Raw genomic sequence first — 19,562 nt, 5'->3', positions numbered from 1 at the left:
TAAAAAATATTTTAGGATATTTAAGAGTAGAAGAGTTTTTAGAATATATTTTGAGATATTTCTTAAAATTTTAAAAAAATTTAAACTAATTTTTAGATTACCTTTTAGAGTACTTTTTAAAAATTTTTATTGTATTTGAAAAACTAGTTTTTGAAAAATACCCCAAAAACAGGGGATCCAAACAGATAGTTATTCAATGTAAGTTGTTGTTACTATAAACCTACCTCATTTAATGAGAGTTAATTCTTGTTTTACCATCAATTCAAGTTCCCATAAAGTTATACCATATTTAATGTGAGAGTATTTTAGGAAAATATCAATCTAAATTTACTTTTCCAACAAAGTTAACTACTTTTTCTTAAACTGTATGAAAAAAGAAATAGGACTATCAAAGTGGGACGAAGGGAGTAAAAGCCTATTGGGGATCCCACCTAAAGGATGTGAAACTCTTCTGCATTAACTCTTCTGATGTCGTCTTAACATCTTTGTGAGACGTATGACTACTGCATTAATATTTGTGAGTTCCAATGTGTAATGAAAATGGTTAGAAAAGCTTTTCAAATGGGTTTGCACATTAGAATAAATAAAGAAGAAGAATAAATGCAAATTGAGTTTCTTTTTTTTTTTTTTTTTTTTTACAAGGTGGTGTCATCTATTTTAGGTCTTGTTAAATTTGGATACAGAAACATATAAACAAAGTGCACACTACTACTTTAGATTTTGTTGAAGGGTAGTAAGGAAATTTCATTTATGTGTGGGTAAATTTACAATTTTATATGCATATATGAAGATTTGTTGGGGGCAATTTCCTAGTACTTTGATTTTGTTGAAGAATAGTGAGGACAATTTCATTTAAGTGTGGGGATAAAACTACAATTTTATATGTAGATGTGGAAATTTTGAATTGCCCTCACTTAATTTGTCTCTGTCTCTAGGCCACCAATTACAATTTCATACGTAGATGTGAAGATTTTGATTGATAGAGTCAGTGGGGGCAGTGAGAGCATTGTCCCCTTCTCTGGGCCACGAATTATCAACAAAGGTTATAATGAATTGAATGATTGCTGTCTTGCGATTAAGAAATTTCATTTTTTTTGAAGAGAAAATGATATTTCATAAGACGCATGACATGATTCCATGTCGTAGAAATAAAATACAAAATGGCTCACCACCTAATTTTTGGTTATTCCAAGATCATACTACCTCGTACTTTTTCAGCTGTTTTTTGCAACTAAACTACTTTTGAGAAACATGAAAATTTTCGCAATAGTGAGAAAAGAAACTCAATCTTTATAGTTACAGTGGAATTTAGGACCTCTATTTTTTGAATTCTCAATTTCGATCACTAAACCGGCATCTAAAACTTTGAAGTAGTGTCTAGATCACTACACTCCAAATTATAAAATGTTTTATACACCAAAAAAAAAAGGGCAGATCGCTATGGGTCCTCTAGTTTTCTAAACACAGCTTATCTCTGAAGGCTGGCTTTATCGGTGACCATTCATTGGAGATCTCCAACCACACATATTATCATTTCTTATCCTTTTAGGCTATTGAAATTTTTCTAGAAGGAAATGAAAATCGGCTTAAGCTTATCTACATCGTTGTTTTGGTTCATTCGTTATTGTTTGTCCAAATGCAATTGAATTGGAATCACATGAAAACGGCAACCAGAAATGGGCTGCAACAGCCTAAAACTTCCAAACACATATAGTACAAGAAACAAAGGCAAGAAATTGTACAAATGGACAAATTTTCGATTTATGATGTGTTCTTTCTTTGTTTTTTGATTTTAAGTGGATGTGCAAGTAATGAACACTACCATTAGGCCAAGATTTCGAGTCTCTGTCATCTTTGCTACATACAAGGCATCCACATGCTTTTGGTGTAGTTTGTGGTCACTTTTAAACTTTCATTTTTACCCCATAAGGATGAACCATATTACATGAGAATAACATTTCGAAATTACGATTTTGAGTATCAAAGAATTTGATGCAATTAATTCACACGCACAAAAAAAAAAGAAATTATTTATTTCTAAGTTGCACATTTATTGAGCATACCAGATGCACCCGTCACAATATTGCATTGTGGAGTATTTTTACCAAAAATTATAAATAATTTAATTGCCAAGATCTGGCCCTAACATGAGTTTGGTGAGACGGTCTTCATGAAATCTCTCTTTCACTCTCCGTTTATCTACATAGATTGGATAAAAGATTATTAATAACAGTAAAATTATGTTTCTCATAAATGATTGATTTTCTAAGAAAATAGTTTGCTAAACTGGAAAAAAAATTGAAAACATTAAAGATTGTACAGGTTAATGACCTCATCGCTAAATTTGGTAATACGGTCGGTGAACATAAACTTTCTCCTTATTGTAGCGCGGAGAAGTATAACATCCGTGTTAAATTGAGATTTTTCAGGCGGTTAAAGCATCTAAATCTTCACTTTTCACACAAAAAAGGATGTGCTAAAGTGTCCATAACTTGAGTATCCATTGTGTCTAATTAATTGTGATGGATCACCGATCATGTGTCTTGAGTATCCATTATCTACGAACCACTTTGATTCCTTAATGATGTTCACCAGGTTCACCTACTCAAGAGTTCAAGAACTAATATTTGGTACCCTTTAATTTTTGGGTTCTTGAGAGTTAGCATCATGTCTAACTATCCACATACATATCCTCACATAGCAATCACTTTTCATGTGACCTTTTTGACAACAAAAATTACACATAACCAAAGAGTTATTTACATGAACAGGTTTAATAAATCTTACTAGTCTTCTCTTATAAACAGTAAAATCATTTGCACGAGAATTTATTTTTTTTATCATAAGTGCCAAGATGAGCCTTTGATTCATTCCCTTGAAAATAGTTTTGTTTTTTATGTTGGAGCAATTCATTTAAATCATTCGTTCTTCTTTTCAAATCACCTTGTTCCTTTTTGAACAATTCACAAAACTTTGTTTTTCTATCAAGGTCAAAGTGTAAAGCGGTCTCACCCTTTTTGAAGTAGTCATTTTCATCTTTCAACTTTTTGTTTTATTGAAAAATATTTGCATTATCTTGAAACAAAAAACTAATTTTCTATTTTAATTCCTTATTTCTAACATCAGATTCTTTCAAGTTATCATACAATTTTTTAATGAAAGATTCAAAATCATCATCAGTTTCATTATCACTTTCAAATTGAGAGTTACAAGTTGTTACCTCATCATCTCTAATGGCCATAAAAGCCAATTGAACAGATTCTTCTTCCTCTTCAATTTCACCATCGAAGTTGCACTCATTCCATGTGAATTGAAAGTTGTTGAATCTTGATTTTCTTCCTTCTTTCTTCTTTATCATTGGACACTCACTCATGTAGTGTCCAAGTTGACCGCATTCATAACATTTGTCAGTTTGTTTTTTATTGATCTCTTGCTTTGCTTTGTTTCTTACATTGTTGAACTAATTTGGAAATGTATTGCTAGGTTCTCCTTTTCTGAATCTCCTTTTGTTGAGAATTCTTTTGAAACTTCTTGTGATGAGAGCAAAATCACTGTCATCAACTTCCACATCTTCTCCATCTAAGGAAGCCGAGTCATCTTCATCTTGAGAAACTTTTAGAACAATGCTCTTTCTCACTTTTGCATTCTCTTCCTCTTGCACCTTAATCTTAAACTTCAGCTCATAAGAGATTAGAGAGTTAATGAGAGATTCAATAAGCATAGAGTTCAAATCTTTAGTTTCTTCAATGGCAGTCACTTTACTTTCCCAATCCTTGGACAGGGCATTCACTATTTTCTGTTTTTCTCACCTAGGGAGTATTCCTTTTCCAGCACCTCTAAATTCTTAATGAGGTCATTGAATTTACAATACATCTTGTCAATATTTTCATGAGATTCCATCTTAAATGATTCATACTTGGTAAATAAGATTGATTTCTTTTGTTCTCGTACATTTTCACTCTCTTCATGGATTTCTCTCAACTTATCCCAAATTTCTTTAGCAGACTTACAACCCTTGGCCCTAATGGACTCATTTGAATCTAAAGCACTATACAACACATTCATAGTTTTGGCATTCAAAGTAAGGTGGGTTCTATCTTCACCAGTCAACTCATTTTTGATTTTTGGTTTTGGTCTATGAGTGACTTCATCAATTATAGAGGCATCATATGGATCTTCATTAACAATAAATCACAATTCAATATCAATAGATTGTAAGAAAATAATCATTCTTTCCTTCCAACTCATATAATTTGATCCATTAAACATAGGTGGTCTAGTGACAGATTGTCCTTCAAAAAACATGGCATTGTTGGTTGTTATTTTACTCCAAAGCCGTTTGAGCTTAATCTCTAGGAGACCAAACCCTGATACCAATTGTAAGGATCGAAAACAACCTAAGAGGGGGTGAATTAGGTTGATTATAAAGCTAATCAAGTTATAGGTTGATTATAAAACTAATCAAGTTATGGGCACTTTTTGCTCAATATGAAATTTACCTTCTTTTTTTGGTGATCACCCAATGAATCAATCAATAAAAGAACAATATCACTTGAGAGAAGTAGAAAATATAAGCAATTTAAAGATCATAAGATAACAATAAATAAGAAGAGAAGAGTTGCAAACCAATTGACTACCAAGTTTCTCTTGAGCTCGAAATTCAATTCACAAAACAAGTTTCTTCAAGTGGATGAAATACAACCAATCTTGTGTACAAAGGAAGACTCACTTCCTCCTTGCCCCAAGCCTCACTCGGTCAAACTAGAAAGTTTTACTATGCCTCAGGACAACTCTCTCAGAACTACACTATTGAAGTATTCACTCACAAATGAAAAGTTTACAATGAATTTCATACCACCAAGACTACAAATTTTTCGTGAAGAGTGTTTTCTCACTAAAACTACTCTAGATCTTTTATATCTTCAGTGTGCAAAAATTATTTGAACTTTCTGATCATGCACTATTTATATAAGACCAAGAAAGTGCTTCATTAATGCTTCCAACGGATAGAAAGTACCTGAAAAGTCAACTAGCCGTTGGGAGTATCGGACGTCCGGTACTACCGTCCGATAGCAGATAGAGAGTTTGAAGGATTCTATCGGACGTCCGGTACTTTCGAAGCATGTATCCGACAACAGGCAGTGAGTTTGAAAAATCTTCTTCAATTCTATCGAACGTCTGGTGCTTGCGTCCAAAAGCAGATAGTAAGTTAGAAGAAATATCTTAACTCTTTCGGACGTCCGGTGATGGAGTTCTTCATGCGTCTGAAGTGCTACATTGTTTATCGGACGTCCGATGTTGTCTTCGCGAGCGTCCGACAGCTTTCAACTTCCTTTATCTCTTTCAAATGCTCTTGATCTTTGAATCAGATTTGCTTCATAACTGAAAATATTTTTTGAAGAGATATTAGTATCATCCAATTGTTTTGTAAACATCAAAAGTTAGGGATCAAGATCAACACAAATGATCCACATAAATCAAATTTCATATCCCCTAAATATTTATTAACCGTTAGAAATATGTTTAGAGTTGTATCTCTTCAAATGACGGTTGAAACTTGAACGGTTGCAAATGAAACACAGAAAACTACCTCTAGAAATCTATCCAGATTTTCAATATTTGAAAATATTCCAACAATCGCCCGCCATTTTCAACATATTGAAAATTTCTTTATGGATCGCTGAAAAATTTTGATAATCTATGTATAAATAATGGTATCTTTCAATTGAACCACTATCTTAATGTTAATTTTTTTGCAAACTACCATCTTAGTGTTAATTGATTATAACTTGTTAATACTACTTGGTAGACAAGTTTTGAACCAAGAGTATATGCAACAAGCCACATAAATTAGCACACACAAATTTACTTCTCTTCAATTTGTTTATACAAGTGATACATTAGGTCTTGTATCCCTATTCTTTCATGAACGTATTCAAAGTTAAGTCCAAAACTTTGTGGATGCCACCAATCCAACATTCATATAGGCAAGCTCTTAATGCCCCCACCATTTGTAGCATTTTACAAGACTTGTTAAGAACTCTAAGTTCGACCTTCCAATTTCAAGCGGGAACAAACACAACACACCTTCTAGGATGTTTTGTAGTGTTCAAACCACTATATCAATGTACTTTACTCATTGCATTCAAGGCTAGTTGTTATAACTAATGTTGAATTGAGGTTCCATTGTTAGTGATTTTTGGATTGGATTTCAACTCCATCCCTTTAGATGTTTAAATCATCATTTCCTTGTTAATCCCTTAGTTAAAGAATCTGCCAGGTTCTCTTTTGATTTTACAAAATCTATGGTTATCACACCATTTGTGATCAAATCTCTTACTAGATTAGGTCTTAATCCAACATGTCTAGATTTGCTATTGTACAGTTAACTATAAGCTTTAGCAAGCGTAACAACACTATCACAATGTATGGAAATTGGCGAAATTGGTTTTGGCCGCATTGGTAATTCATGTAGCAAATTTTGTAACTAATCGGCTTCTGTGCTAGCTGAAACCAAGGCTATAATTTTAGCTGCCAGGGTGAAGTTGGTTATGCATGTTTGATTCTTGGATGCCCAAGAAATTGCTCCTCCACCTAATATGAAGACCCAACCACTCATAGAAGAATGATCATCATTATTTGTCATCCAACTAGTATCCGAATAATCTTCTAATACTGAAGGATAGCCACTATAGCAAATACCATAGACTTTGGTATGTTTTAGATACCTCAAAACTCTAGTTACACCAAACCAATGTTGTTTGTTTGGATTGCTTGTGTATCTACTTAATACACCTACAGCAAAAGCTATATCTGGCCTTGTACATGTTATTGCATACATCAAACATCCAATCACTTTGGTGTAATCCAATTGAGACACAAGATCACCAACATGTTTAATAAAGTCAATTTTCGGATCAACGGGAGTTAAGGCAGATTACAATCTTGATGATTGAAACGACTAAGAATCTTTCCAATGTAACGAGATTGTAAAAGCAAAATTTGTCCTTGCTCTCTCTTAATTCTTATTCCTAGAATAACATCGGCCTCTCCCATATCCCTCATTTCAAACTTGCATGATAGCAATTTTTTGGTTTCATTGAATTGCTCTAAGTCAGTACCAAAGATTAACATATCATTCATATACAAGCAAATAATGACATCTTTACCACTCATATACTTGCTGTATATACATTTGTCCGACTCATTAATCTTAAACCCAATATCAAGCATTACTTGGTCAAATTTTTGGTGCCATTGTTTTGGAGTTTGTTTTAATCCGTACAAGGACTTTACAAGTCTGCACACTTTGTGCTCTTGCCCAGGTACTAAAACCCTTTGGGTTGTTTCATGTACACTTCTTCATCCAATTCACAATAAAAAAAAATGCTGTTTTGACATCCATTTGGTGAATTATCCATTTTTGGATTGAAACTATCACAAGTAGCACCCTTATGGTAGCTATTCTAGCTACCGGCGAGTAAGTATCAAAATAATCAATGCCATATTTTTGAGTAAACCTCTTGGCAACTAATCTGGCCTTAAACTTGTCTATGGTTCCATCCACCTTCAATTTCTTCTTGAAGATCCATTTGCAATAAATTGGTTTGGAACTTGGTGGTAAATCTACTAACTCCCAAGTTTTATTGGCCATAATTGAGTCCATCTCATCACTTATAGCCTCCTTCCAGAATGAAGCGTCATATGATCTCATTGCTTCATCAAATGTTTTAGGATCAGCTTCGGTATTAAAGCAATAAGGAATAGTATTACTTATTGCATACCTTGTCCCTTCAACAAGGTAAGTAACAAAATATGAACCAAAAGAATTCGTCTTCTTAGCTCTTTTGCTCCTTCTTGGTTCAATGATTTTATTTTCATTATTTAAGCTATCTTTATGTGATTCATTCTAGTTTTGTGCATTGTCAATTTCTCTAGATATAGAGGTGAATCTTTTCTTATTAAAAATAGTATCTCTTGATTCAATAATCATGTTAACTGATATTGAATTATTAAGTTCTATTATCATAAATCTATAGACCTTGCTATTTTGTACATATCCTAAGAAAATGCACTCAACACCTCTTTTACCTAATTTTCTTTTCTTAGATTTAGGAACTTTGACAATGGTTCTACAGCGCAAACTCTCAAATGTTTGAGATTTGGCTTTCGTTTGTACCAAAGTTCATAAGGAGTTATAGAGCTCCTTTTGTTTGGAACTCTATTTAATATGTAACAAGCTATAAGTACAGCTTCTCCCCAAAAAACTTGACTTAAACCAGAATTTGACAGCATTACATTCACGATTTTCATAAGTACTCTATTTTTCCTTTCAACCACACCGTTTTGTTGAGGGTGCATGGAGCGTTGAATTCATACTTAACACCACTGAATTCAAAAAATTCCTTTTGATAGTACTCACTACCACGGTTAGTTCTTAAACATTTAATCAAATTGTCACATAAAAGTTCTACTTCTACTTTGTATATCTTAAACATATGCATGATTTCATCTTTTGAATGTAACAACTATACAAAATAAAATCTAGTGCAATCATCAATAAAAGTGGCAAAATACTTGTTTCTCCTTAAGGATATGGTACCATGCAAATCACAAATATCACTATGAATAAGATGTAACTTGTTTGTATTCCTTTCAATCTTTGAAAATGAATTTCTAGTTTTTTTTGTTAACAAGTATGTTCTACATTTACCATCCTCCATTTGGACATATTTAGGTAACAAATCAAGTTTGATCATATGATGTATCCTCCTATAATTAACATGTCTAAGCCTATTATGCCATAAAGTAGTAGTAGACTCAAGTACATAAGCAAAAGAAATATTCTTATTCATCTTATTAATAGGCATGACATTTAGTTTGAACATGCCATCACATATATAGCCTTTGCCCACAAACATACCACTTTTGGTGAGTACAAACTTATCAGTCTCAAACACAAGTATAAATCCAAACTTATTCATCAAACTACCCGAAACTAGATTCTTTCTTACTTCCGGAACAAACAGTGCATTTGTAAGAATTACAACATGTCCAGATGTAAATTTTAAATATACTTCCCCAACCCCTTTAATAGGAACAGTTGCGGCATTAGCCATGTATACTATGGATTGTTCATCATCCATTTCTTTCAAAGACTTGAAATGGTCCTTGTTCTTGCATACATGGCAGGTAGTACTAGAATCAATCCACCAAGAAAATCTTCCTCAACTATGTTGAGTGCAGAAATCATAGCCACAAGATTCTTGACTGCATTGTTTGAAGAATCGGGGTTCTGCATTTTCTTCTTTTTGCGAAATTTGCATTCATATTTGTAATGCCCTTCCTTCTTGCAATGGTAGCATTTCCCCTTTTTCTTCCTTTTCTTATTCTTGTTAGATTGATTCTTTGATTGATTGGATTTTTTGTTATCCTTGGACTTGTTTTTTTGTCCCTCTGCAACCATGTTCACTTTGGAAGTAGAATCTGCGTCCTTTTCTTCTTCCTTCAGTTGAACATCTTTGTTCTCCTGCATTCTAAACTCTTCCTCAACACGAAAAGAGTTAGCAAGACTTTCAAGAGTGATCTCTTCCTTTTTGTGTTTGAGATATCTTTTGAAATCCTTCCAAGAGGGTGGTAGTTTATCAATTATAGAACTACAACAATTGTCTCATCCATGAACAAATTGTGTTGAGAAAAATGATTAAACATCTTTTCAAGTTTAGCAAATTGATCCATAACAAGCCTCTAATCTACTATTTTATAGTTAAAGAAACCAGAGACAAGAAATTTCTTACTTGTTGCATCCTCTCTCATGTACCTTGCTTCTAACTTGTCCCAAAGTTTCTTGACTATTGTCACCGAATGATAGACATCAAAAAGCCTGTCACTCATTGCATTGAGAATGTGTGCCCTTACAAATCTCATCATCCATGTCCCATTTTTGCCTATTGCAGATGTCATCCAACGTCTCTTCTTCATTATTTGTTGCAGGTCTTAGAATAGTTAGAACATACACCACTTTGAGGGCCACAAGAAGAAAATGCACTCGCTTCTTCCAACGAATGAAATTCCTTCCATCAAAACGGTCAAGTTTAACACTATTGACAGTCAAATCTTTTTTAGTGCTTGCCATTTCAAGGGAGGAATAAAGCCTTAAGATTGTTGGAACAATAACAAAGATAATATTATGAAATGGCTATAAAACTAACAAGAAAAAAGGCTTCAAATTGTGACTGTAAATCTCTTTCCTTAAGACTTTATTCGTCCACTATATTATGCAAAAGATTAAGGATGAATATTCTCTAGAATAAGATGAAATTTGGTTGCAAAACTCTGCACTAAGTTGTTGCAACCTCCCAAGAATAAAGAAGAGAAGAGTAGAAATTCTTCTAGAGTTTGTAAGTCTTTTTTGTCTATAGTCAAACGACCACAAATGATCAACATAAATAAGATTTCATGTCCCCTAAACAGTTATTAACCGTTAGAAACATATTTGGAATTGTATCTCTTCAAATAACAGTTGAAACCTGAATGGTTGCGAATGTGATAACATGTATTTTGGGAGAAAAACGTCTAGCATTTGTATCATGAGTGACCAACTAGTATCTATAGTAGTACAAATTTAACAAACTATTTACAAGAATACCCTTACTAATTTATTACCTACAAGAGTACTTATATTTTCTTAACACTCCCTCTCAAATTGAAGCATATATATCATAAACACCCAACTTGTTACAAATGTATTTCACCCTAGAGCCCCCTAAACTCTTAGTAAACAACTCAGCCAATTGATCTACAGATGGTACATGAGATGTCTTGATAACTCCATCAAACAATTTCTTTCGAATGAAATAACAATCAACTTCAATATGTTTTGCTCTTTCATGAAACATTGGGTTAGACGCAATATGAACAGCCTCTTGATTATTACACACTAAATTTATAAACTGTTTATGTTCAAGCTCAATTTTAAGTAACATGTTTTTCAACCAAATCAACTCATACATAATATGAGCCATAGCGCGGTATTCAGATTCTACACTTGACTTGGAGACAACTGTTTGCTTCTTACTTTTTCATGACACTAAATTACCACTAACAAACACACTATATCCTGTGGTCGATCTTCGCTTTGAGGCAGAACCGGCCCAATCTGCATCACTGTATCCTTCAATATCAGTGTATCCATGATTTTAATATAACAACCCTTTTTCAGGAGTACTTTTAAGATACCTGAGAATTCGTATAGTAGCATCCTAATGACTGGTATAAGAGGTCTCAAGAAGTTGACTCACGACATTCACTGCAAATGAAATGTCAGGTCTCGTTACAATGAGATAATTTAATTTACCTATGAGTTTTCGATATTATTGAGGATCATCTAGTAATGCAACTTGATCTTCTACTAATTTCACATTAGGCTCCATACGAATATCCACAGGTTAGCAACCTAACCTTCCAACTTCACCCAACATATCGAGTATATATATTTTTTGACATAAATAAATTTCATATTTAGACCTAACTACCTCAATGTTCATAAAATATTGTAAGTGATCTAAAACCTTTGTGTGAAAGTTTGCCTGCAGATTGGATTTAAACTTCTAGATCCCCATAATATCATCACTTGTAATCACAATATCATTCACATAAATAATTAATAAAATCTTACCAGCATTAGAATGTCAATAAAACACAGAGTGATCTACTTCACATTTTGTTAGATCGAACTCCATGACAACACTACTAAATCGGCCAAACAAAGCCGTGGGAGACTGTTTCAATCCACATGAGAATTTTTTCAGATGACAAACCAACCATGAATTCTCCCCCTGAACAACAAACTCAAGAGGTTGTTCCATATATATTTTTTCTTCTAAATCTCCATGTAAAAATGTATTTTTCACATCCAACTGATGCAATAACCAATTATAAGTTGCTGTCAAAGAGATAAAAAAACGAACAGAGGTAATTTTTGCAACAGAAGAAAATGTCTCTAAGTAATCTATTCCATACACCTGAGTATATCCTTTAGCTACTAGACGAGTCTTCAATCTATCAATAGGTCCATTAGACTGTACTTTTATAGTGTACACCTGTTTACAACCAACAACAGGCTTACTAGAAGGAAGAGGGACAAGATTTCAAGTACCATTTTTCTCCAAAACAAACATCTCTTCTTGCATAACTAATCTCCAACTAGGATGACTGAGAGTATGGGTAATAGATTTAGGAATGAATATAGAATCAAGTGAAGCAACAAAAGAAAAATATGATGAAAAGATACGAGAATAAGAAACAAAATTAGAAATTAGAAATAAGATGAGAAAGATGAGAAATACAGTGCCTCTTACTTTTGCATAAAGCAATAGGAAGATCTAATACACAGGAGGGCGTCATACCTGAATTTAAAAATTGAGAGTTAATTGGTGAAGCGCATGGTATATGAGGAGCTTTCTCAACTACGAAATGACGAGAATAAACTTGAAGATTAGAATAAGATAATCGAGTTGTAAAATCTGGTGGACTGTATAACTCAGGTAATAAAGATGAAGGAGTTGGTAAAACAGGAGAAAGAAAAGAGAAATACTGTTCTAACTCATTAGGCATATATTGTTTCATAAAATAAGGAGTGGACTCAAAAAAAGTAATATCAACACAAGTGAAAAATCTATTTAAATTTTGACTGTAACATCTATATCTTTTTTGCACTTGTGCATATCCTAAGAAAATACATCTAATAGCATGAAAATCTAATTTATCCACCCCGAGAGCAAACTGATGAACAAAACACACACATTCAAAAATACAATGAGGTAATTTAAACATAGGTTCACGAGAAAAAAAATGGAGTAAGATAACTGGCCTCCAAGAATATTAGATGGCATGCGATTAATTAAATAACATGCAGTTAAACTGCATCACTCCAAAACTGTTTAGGCACATTCATGTGCAACAAAAGTGGTTGAGCAATTTCAACTAAATGTCCAATTTTTTTTTCAGTAACTCCATTCTGTTGTGGAGTGTAGGGACAAGAGAACTGATGAATAATATCAAACTTAGTCATAAAAGTATCAAAAGGAGTAAAAAAATATTCTTTCACATTATCACTGTGAAGTATACATATAGGTACACCAAATTGATTTTTTATTTCTGTAACAAATGCACAAAAAATTAAATATAGTTCTAAACGATCTTTCATTAAATAAAACCATATAACTCTGAAAAAGTAATCAATAATGATTACAAAATATTTAAAACCTAATTTTGAAGTGATGCGATTAGGACCATAAACATCAGAATGAACTAACAAAAAGGGTTCAGAAATTCGTTTATTGACTCTAGGGGCAAAAGAAACACGATGATACTTTCCTAGACTCATATTCTAGTGAAGACAACTGACTCAAAGTAGGAACCAATTTCTTCAAATTTTGTAGAGATAGATAACCCAAATAACAGTGAATTTCAAGAGAAAAACAATAGCAGGACATGCAATCGGATCATTGGAGTTAAGAAAATAAAGACCACTATACTCATGCCCTCCACCAATCGTTCTCTTTGTCTTCAAATCTTGAATGACAATAAAATTAGAAAAAAAATAACTGAACACTTCAGAAATTTAGTAAATTTACTAACAGATATTAGATTAAAAGGCAAATTGGATACATGAAGAAAAGAAGACAGCGGAAGAGAAGGGTTAATTTCTACAGTGCCTAGTCATTTAACTTTAGTTGTAGATCCATTAGATAAAATAATATGAGAAAAGTAAGTAGACTTTTGAATATTAGAAAATTTTCTAAAGGTACCTGACATCTGATCGGTAGCCCCTGAGTCAATAACCCATGAATCAGAATTAGAAGATGTGGAGAGACAAGCCATAACATTACCTTCTTATACTAAAGAAGCAGAGGGAAGAGATGTGTGATTTGTAGTTTGGTACTATAGGAATTTAACATAATCTTCCTCAGATAAAGTTAAAGTCTTCTGGAACCCTTGTGTTGAAGAACCTAATTCAACTTGATCAGTGGTAACCGCATTAGCAAACAGAGGAGGTTTTCCAACTAAATCCCAACAAGTATCACAAGTATGATTTTTCAAACCACAATGAGTACACTTATGGGTGTTTCGACCTCCACGACCTCCTTTACTTCTTCCTCCAGGAGAGCCACGTCCAAAACTAAGTTGCTCATGTTCAAGACTAAATTTCTCTATCCGATTATTGTCAGAAACTAAAGCAGACTTGTCATTAATTAAAGTACCATCACCCTGCATTATCCTTAGATGTAGAACATAAGACACGAGCATACGCCTCTGAAAGGATTGGTAATTATTCACCTACTAAATTTTGAGATTTGATTGGTTCAAATTCTAACTTAAGGTCAGTCAAGAATTTGAGTACAAGTATTTGTTTTCTTTGCCTCTGTATAACTATAATATCACTTGAGAAAGGCATTGCAACATTTAATTCTTCTAAAATTCATTTGAGATCGGCAAAGTTTTCGGTTACTATCTTGTTATCTTGTTGCTGAAAATACTCCAAAGAAATATTATACATCCATGAAAGATTACTGCAGTATAATAACCGGATATAATCCCAAACTTCTTTTGTTGTCTCATAATGAGAACATATGTAAGCAATTCATGGCTCCATAGAATTCCATTGTGTTCCAAGAATTTAGGCATCCTTTTGAATCCACATTAGTCTCTTGTTATTCTCCGTAGGAGAGTCATCTGTGAGATGTTGTTGCTTTTCTAAGCCTATCAGATAAATCTTAACAGCTTTTGACCACTATTGATAATTAGTGTCGTTCAACTTTCAATTTGTAATTTGAGACATCATCATTGTCATAACATTAATGGACGCCACGACACTTTGGATGAACTTTCAGCCATAACAAATAACACTTCAAACCAAAAACAATCAAAATTCGTGATGAATAGTACCTTGGAACAATAACGCGTAAACAGTAACGCAATGAATAGTATCGCGTGAATAGAACTTTTGTTAGATGTTTTACCTTAACCCTAGGACTTTAACTCTGATACCACGATAACATATATTTTGGGAGAAAAACGTCTAGCACTTGTATTATGAGTGACCAACTAGTATTTATAATAGTACAAGCTTAACAAACTATTTACAAGAATACCCTTACTAATTTATTATCTACAAGAGTACTTATATTTTTTTAACAATGAAACGCAGAAAACTACCTCTAGAAATCTGTCCAAATTTCAATATTTGAAAATATTCCAACATTAACTACAATAAACTAAACTCATGTGATTGAAACTATAAGCCGTTGTATGCAGCAGCAAAGGAAGAGAGGCGTAGAATGAAGTGTGATTGTCTTTGTGAAAAGGACAATTTCAATAAAGTGGTCATACTTCAGTTACTATAATGAAAAAGACATGTTGAAAAATTGAAAACTATAATAGAAAAGACAAATTAAAAAAAAATTAAAAAGATCTAAATTTTGGTGATATAGTTGGTGAACATAAAATTTGTCCTACAGAAAAGAAGCATATTCTAAATCCTTCTAAACAATTACAGATTTACATTCAAAATCAAATCTTGTCATCGTTTTATTATTAAAATACTTGTACAGAATTCTTATTTCAGATAGTTTCCATCCACAAACTCCCAAGAGACTAGAGCAGAAACGCGTCATGGGAGGCACAAAAGTGAGGTCGCAAAATCTTCAATGTTCCTATCAGAACTTCCACCTTCTCCTACTGCCTGTATGGCCAATTCCTTCCATTTCTTAGCATTCCTTCTGATCTCCTTCCCCCTTTCACCCTCAGTAATTTCTCTGATACAATACACAAACTCTTCTCTTCTGACAAATCCTTTATCATTTAGCTTCACCCTCAGCCCCGTTTGCCATACATCAGCAATAAACTTAGCATTTGTAGTTTGATCAACCCATTGTGGCGCTGCTATCATTGGCACGCCCGCACTTAGAGCTTCAATGGTTGAATTCCATCCACAATGAGTCACGAAACACGCGATCGCCCAGTGGGCTAAAACCTCAAGTTGTGGACACCAGTTTATGATTAGGCCTTGCTCTGAAGACTCAGACTTGAAATTCTTTGGCAGCTTACTCTCTTCTTCTTCCCTGACTACCCAAAGGAATTTGCAGTTGCTCCTCAGGAGGGCCTCTACCACTTCCTCGATCTGATCTTCTCCGGGCGCTGCAACGCTCCCAAACGATACATAAACTACAGAACAGGTTTCTCTTTCGTCCAACCATTTTAAGCAAGCTTCAGCGTTTGTCTCAAACAGATAGTTCCCTTGTTGATCATTGCCATTCTGTAGTCTTTTGTCTACAAAAAGTAGTGGAGCTGTTGGTCCAACTGTCTTAATTGGCCACCTTTCTGCCATCCATGTTGCCACCTGATAGATAAAGTAGCAGTAGCATGATTAACAAGTACTGAAAATCGGAAAAGCGGTGGACCATTTGACACAACATTTCTTTGGAAAAAGAGAAGTAAATAAGGAATTAAAGGATTCCCAATTGGCACGGCATTTGGAGACTAGCTAAGTTTTCAGTTTTGATATATTTGGCAACCTATCAGAGAATAGTGCTTGTGGGTACCAAAACACGATCAAGAATCTCTGAATCCGGCTTATGTACAACGTTAATTAATTGCCGATTCTAATATCCTATTTGACAATACTAGCACAAACTAGGGAGTCATCCAAAATCAATTGTTTTCTTAAAAAAAAAAAAGAGAAAGTTTTCCACATGATTAAAATTTTGCTTATGCCCATCCAAGAGTATTACATAGTTTGACAAAGTTACATGAATTATCACCCAAAAAAATCCATCAATAATGTATGTTCACTGGATTATAATTAGGATTTCCAACTTACCTCATCCTCCAATTCTTCGAAAGTGTTGAACAGAATGAAATCAACTTTGTCACTGTTCGAGAACTGATCAAGAAGAGTCCTCGTGATAACACTATCTGGATCAGGGAAGTACTGGAGATCAGGAAGATCATTGCTTCCAAGTGCTGGCATTGAAGGCAATTTTACAGTAACAGCCTTATCAAGAGGAAGCTGTATTGTTCCCTGGTCCATATGGTAGTAAAGAGCACAAACAGCACAAGATTGAGTAAAGAAAGAAGCACCGCGAAGTCCCACCCGATGAGCTAAGTTCAGAACCCAAGGCATAGTTGAGTCATAAATCACAATTCTGGGAGGATACGGATCAGTCTTTCTACATTTCTCAACCAGTTCTTCCAAGCCTCTGGAAGCAGCAGCTCTCAACCTTGCCAAAAAGCCTTTGAGATCTTCTTCAACGGGTTCATCGGAGTCATCTGGAAGACACTCAATCTTGATGGAGCCGATGGTTTTGGTTTTAGCAGACTTGAATATAGAAGTTGTAGTAATCAGTGTAACCCTGAAATCTTTCGTGGCCAGGCGGTTGCAGAGGTGTAACATAGGATTTATATGACCTTTTGCAGGAAAAGGGAAAGCAAGAATATGAATTTTGCTAGGGGAAATATCAACTGTTCCCATGTTTCCTTCTCTTTAGCTACTATCTATCTACTCAATGGAAAATTATGCTGCAGAGTTAATCAGTTATATATATAGAGCACCAACATGGCATAAACAGGCGGATTTTGAAAACAAAGAGGGATTGGACTATTGAATAATTGAAGGGATCAGAAGTTAAATGGTTACTCTATTTAACCAAGAGTTGAAAATGCCAGCTTTAAATTTGAACAGAGATGGACCACTTCTAGACTTTCAACAAGAAAAGAAAATTACATCACATTGACGGGTGGTCCTAAGAGTTTGCATTGGCCGCTTCACCAAATCAAGCAGGGATATATGCTTGACATTGTTGCCTTCTATTCAGTTCGGCATTTGATAAAATAACAAAAAGAAAAGACAAGGGATTTTTTGCAGTTCACAAGATGTTGGAGGCAAAGAAAATCTTAGCTTAGATGTTGAGACTGGGCATTTGTGGATAAGACTCTAATGCTTGCGGCTGATGCTCGCCTAAAAGGATCTTGCCTGTTCCAGTTTAGCTGATGGCAGATTTTAACAGGGACTGACCTCAGGATCTTGTATGTTATCAGAAATTATTAATACTAGTGAGAAAGACAAACTCGATGTGTGTGCAAATTACAAGGAAAATGCGCTTAGTGATAAAAATAGATGACAGAGAGTGACTCTTGGTGATGAAGAAGCAAACAAAAGGAAAATGCAGAAAACAAGTTTTGAAAGGAAAGGACCAGTGCATTTACATGTAAGGAAAATTGTATAAAATTACGTAACTGATGAATTGGATGGATATAGGCGGTTCCGATCCTCAGCCCCACAACTAGTCAAATGTGAGACATGACGCAGATATTGGCTTGGCTTTCGTTTCCAAGTCCCAACTAGTCAAATTTGCGACTACCTACGGCACATCTATCTATCCCTTCTTCTTCCTCCATTTTTTTCCTAGGCATTACAAAAGTGTGTATAAACCGAGAGAAAATGTAGTAATAGACAGAACATAAAAGATTGGTTCAATACTTAATGCCACTTAATACCAGTAATAATTTGACATCAGACATCTGAATCTGTCCAACCCTCTTTTCGGAATTTCTGAAGTCTGCCGGGTAGGAATCCCTCCGAAGAAAGAGGAAAAGCTTTGATTGCAAAGAACTGGTAATTTAAGAATTCTTATGCTATTTTGATTGAAAAGATTGGCTTGGGATTAGGGGTGTATTCGAGTCGAGTCGAGCTCGAGTACCGCTGTACTCGAGCTCGACTCGGCTATAATATAATTATACTCGAGCTCGAGCTCGAACTCGATCGAGTCGGAGAATCACAGCTCGAGCTCGCGCTCGATCGAGTCCTTAAAAAGCTCGAGCTCGACTCGATAAGGGTACTCACCGGTAATTTCTCAGAATTTATTTACCTATATTAGTAATTTTATATATAATTTTTTTTTTAATTTTTTTATGTGATACTCGAGTATCAAATTTCTGAGCTCGAGCTCGACTCGATAGCTCTAACGAGCAGCTCGAGATCGAGTACATATCGAGCTCGAGTCGAGTAGCTTGAATCAGCTCCACCCCTACTTGGGATGATAATAAACCAGCCCAGCCAATTCTTCAAAAAGATTACAAAAATAAGGATGTGGGTGATGGTGACGTGGCAGTTTACTATTGAGAGGGAAGACAAGGCGACCTAGGATTCGGAGTCGTAATTCCCATAAATGTCACTCTTTCTATGTTTTATATTTTTGAATAGGATTAAAAAGGATAAAACAAAATATAATACCACGGCCTATCTAATAAGAATCAGACGACATCATTATGATGTTATAAATATATTTAATTTTTAAAATTAATATACTATGTAAAATTTCTAGAAACGTATTCATATCAAGAAATGCATATTCGTATATGTTTGATGTTTCTAAAATACTTTATAAGAAAATACAAATAAAGTAATGCAATCAAGTAGCAATCTATACAATTTAATGCATATTCAACGAGTGTAGAATTCAATTGGAGGGCTTATTTGAAACGTAATACTAGAATTTAGG

The 19,562-nt window shown here is 34.2% G+C and overlaps 1 protein-coding gene across 1 annotated transcript; it reads right to left on the bottom strand.

The window, feature by feature from the left end:
* Positions 1-15,519: 15,519 nt before the first annotated feature.
* LOC113765752 (UDP-glycosyltransferase 74E1-like) lies at positions 15,520-17,874 on the bottom strand. The gene is made up of 2 exons (XM_027309995.1): positions 16,883-17,874; positions 15,520-16,402 (listed from the first exon to the last, which is right to left on the bottom strand). Exons 1-2 carry the CDS (start codon positions 17,531-17,533, stop codon positions 15,674-15,676), a joined length of 1,380 nt encoding a protein of 459 aa, XP_027165796.1. The 5' UTR covers positions 17,534-17,874; the 3' UTR covers positions 15,520-15,673.
* Positions 17,875-19,562: the final 1,688 nt, after the last annotated feature.

This window comes from Coffea eugenioides, chromosome 3, assembly GCF_003713205.1.
Source record: "Coffea eugenioides isolate CCC68of chromosome 3, Ceug_1.0, whole genome shotgun sequence".
NCBI lineage: Eukaryota > Viridiplantae > Streptophyta > Magnoliopsida > Gentianales > Rubiaceae > Coffea > Coffea eugenioides.
The sequence above is the reverse complement of the archived record's forward strand: the minus strand, read 5'-3'. Positions and strand labels throughout refer to the sequence as shown.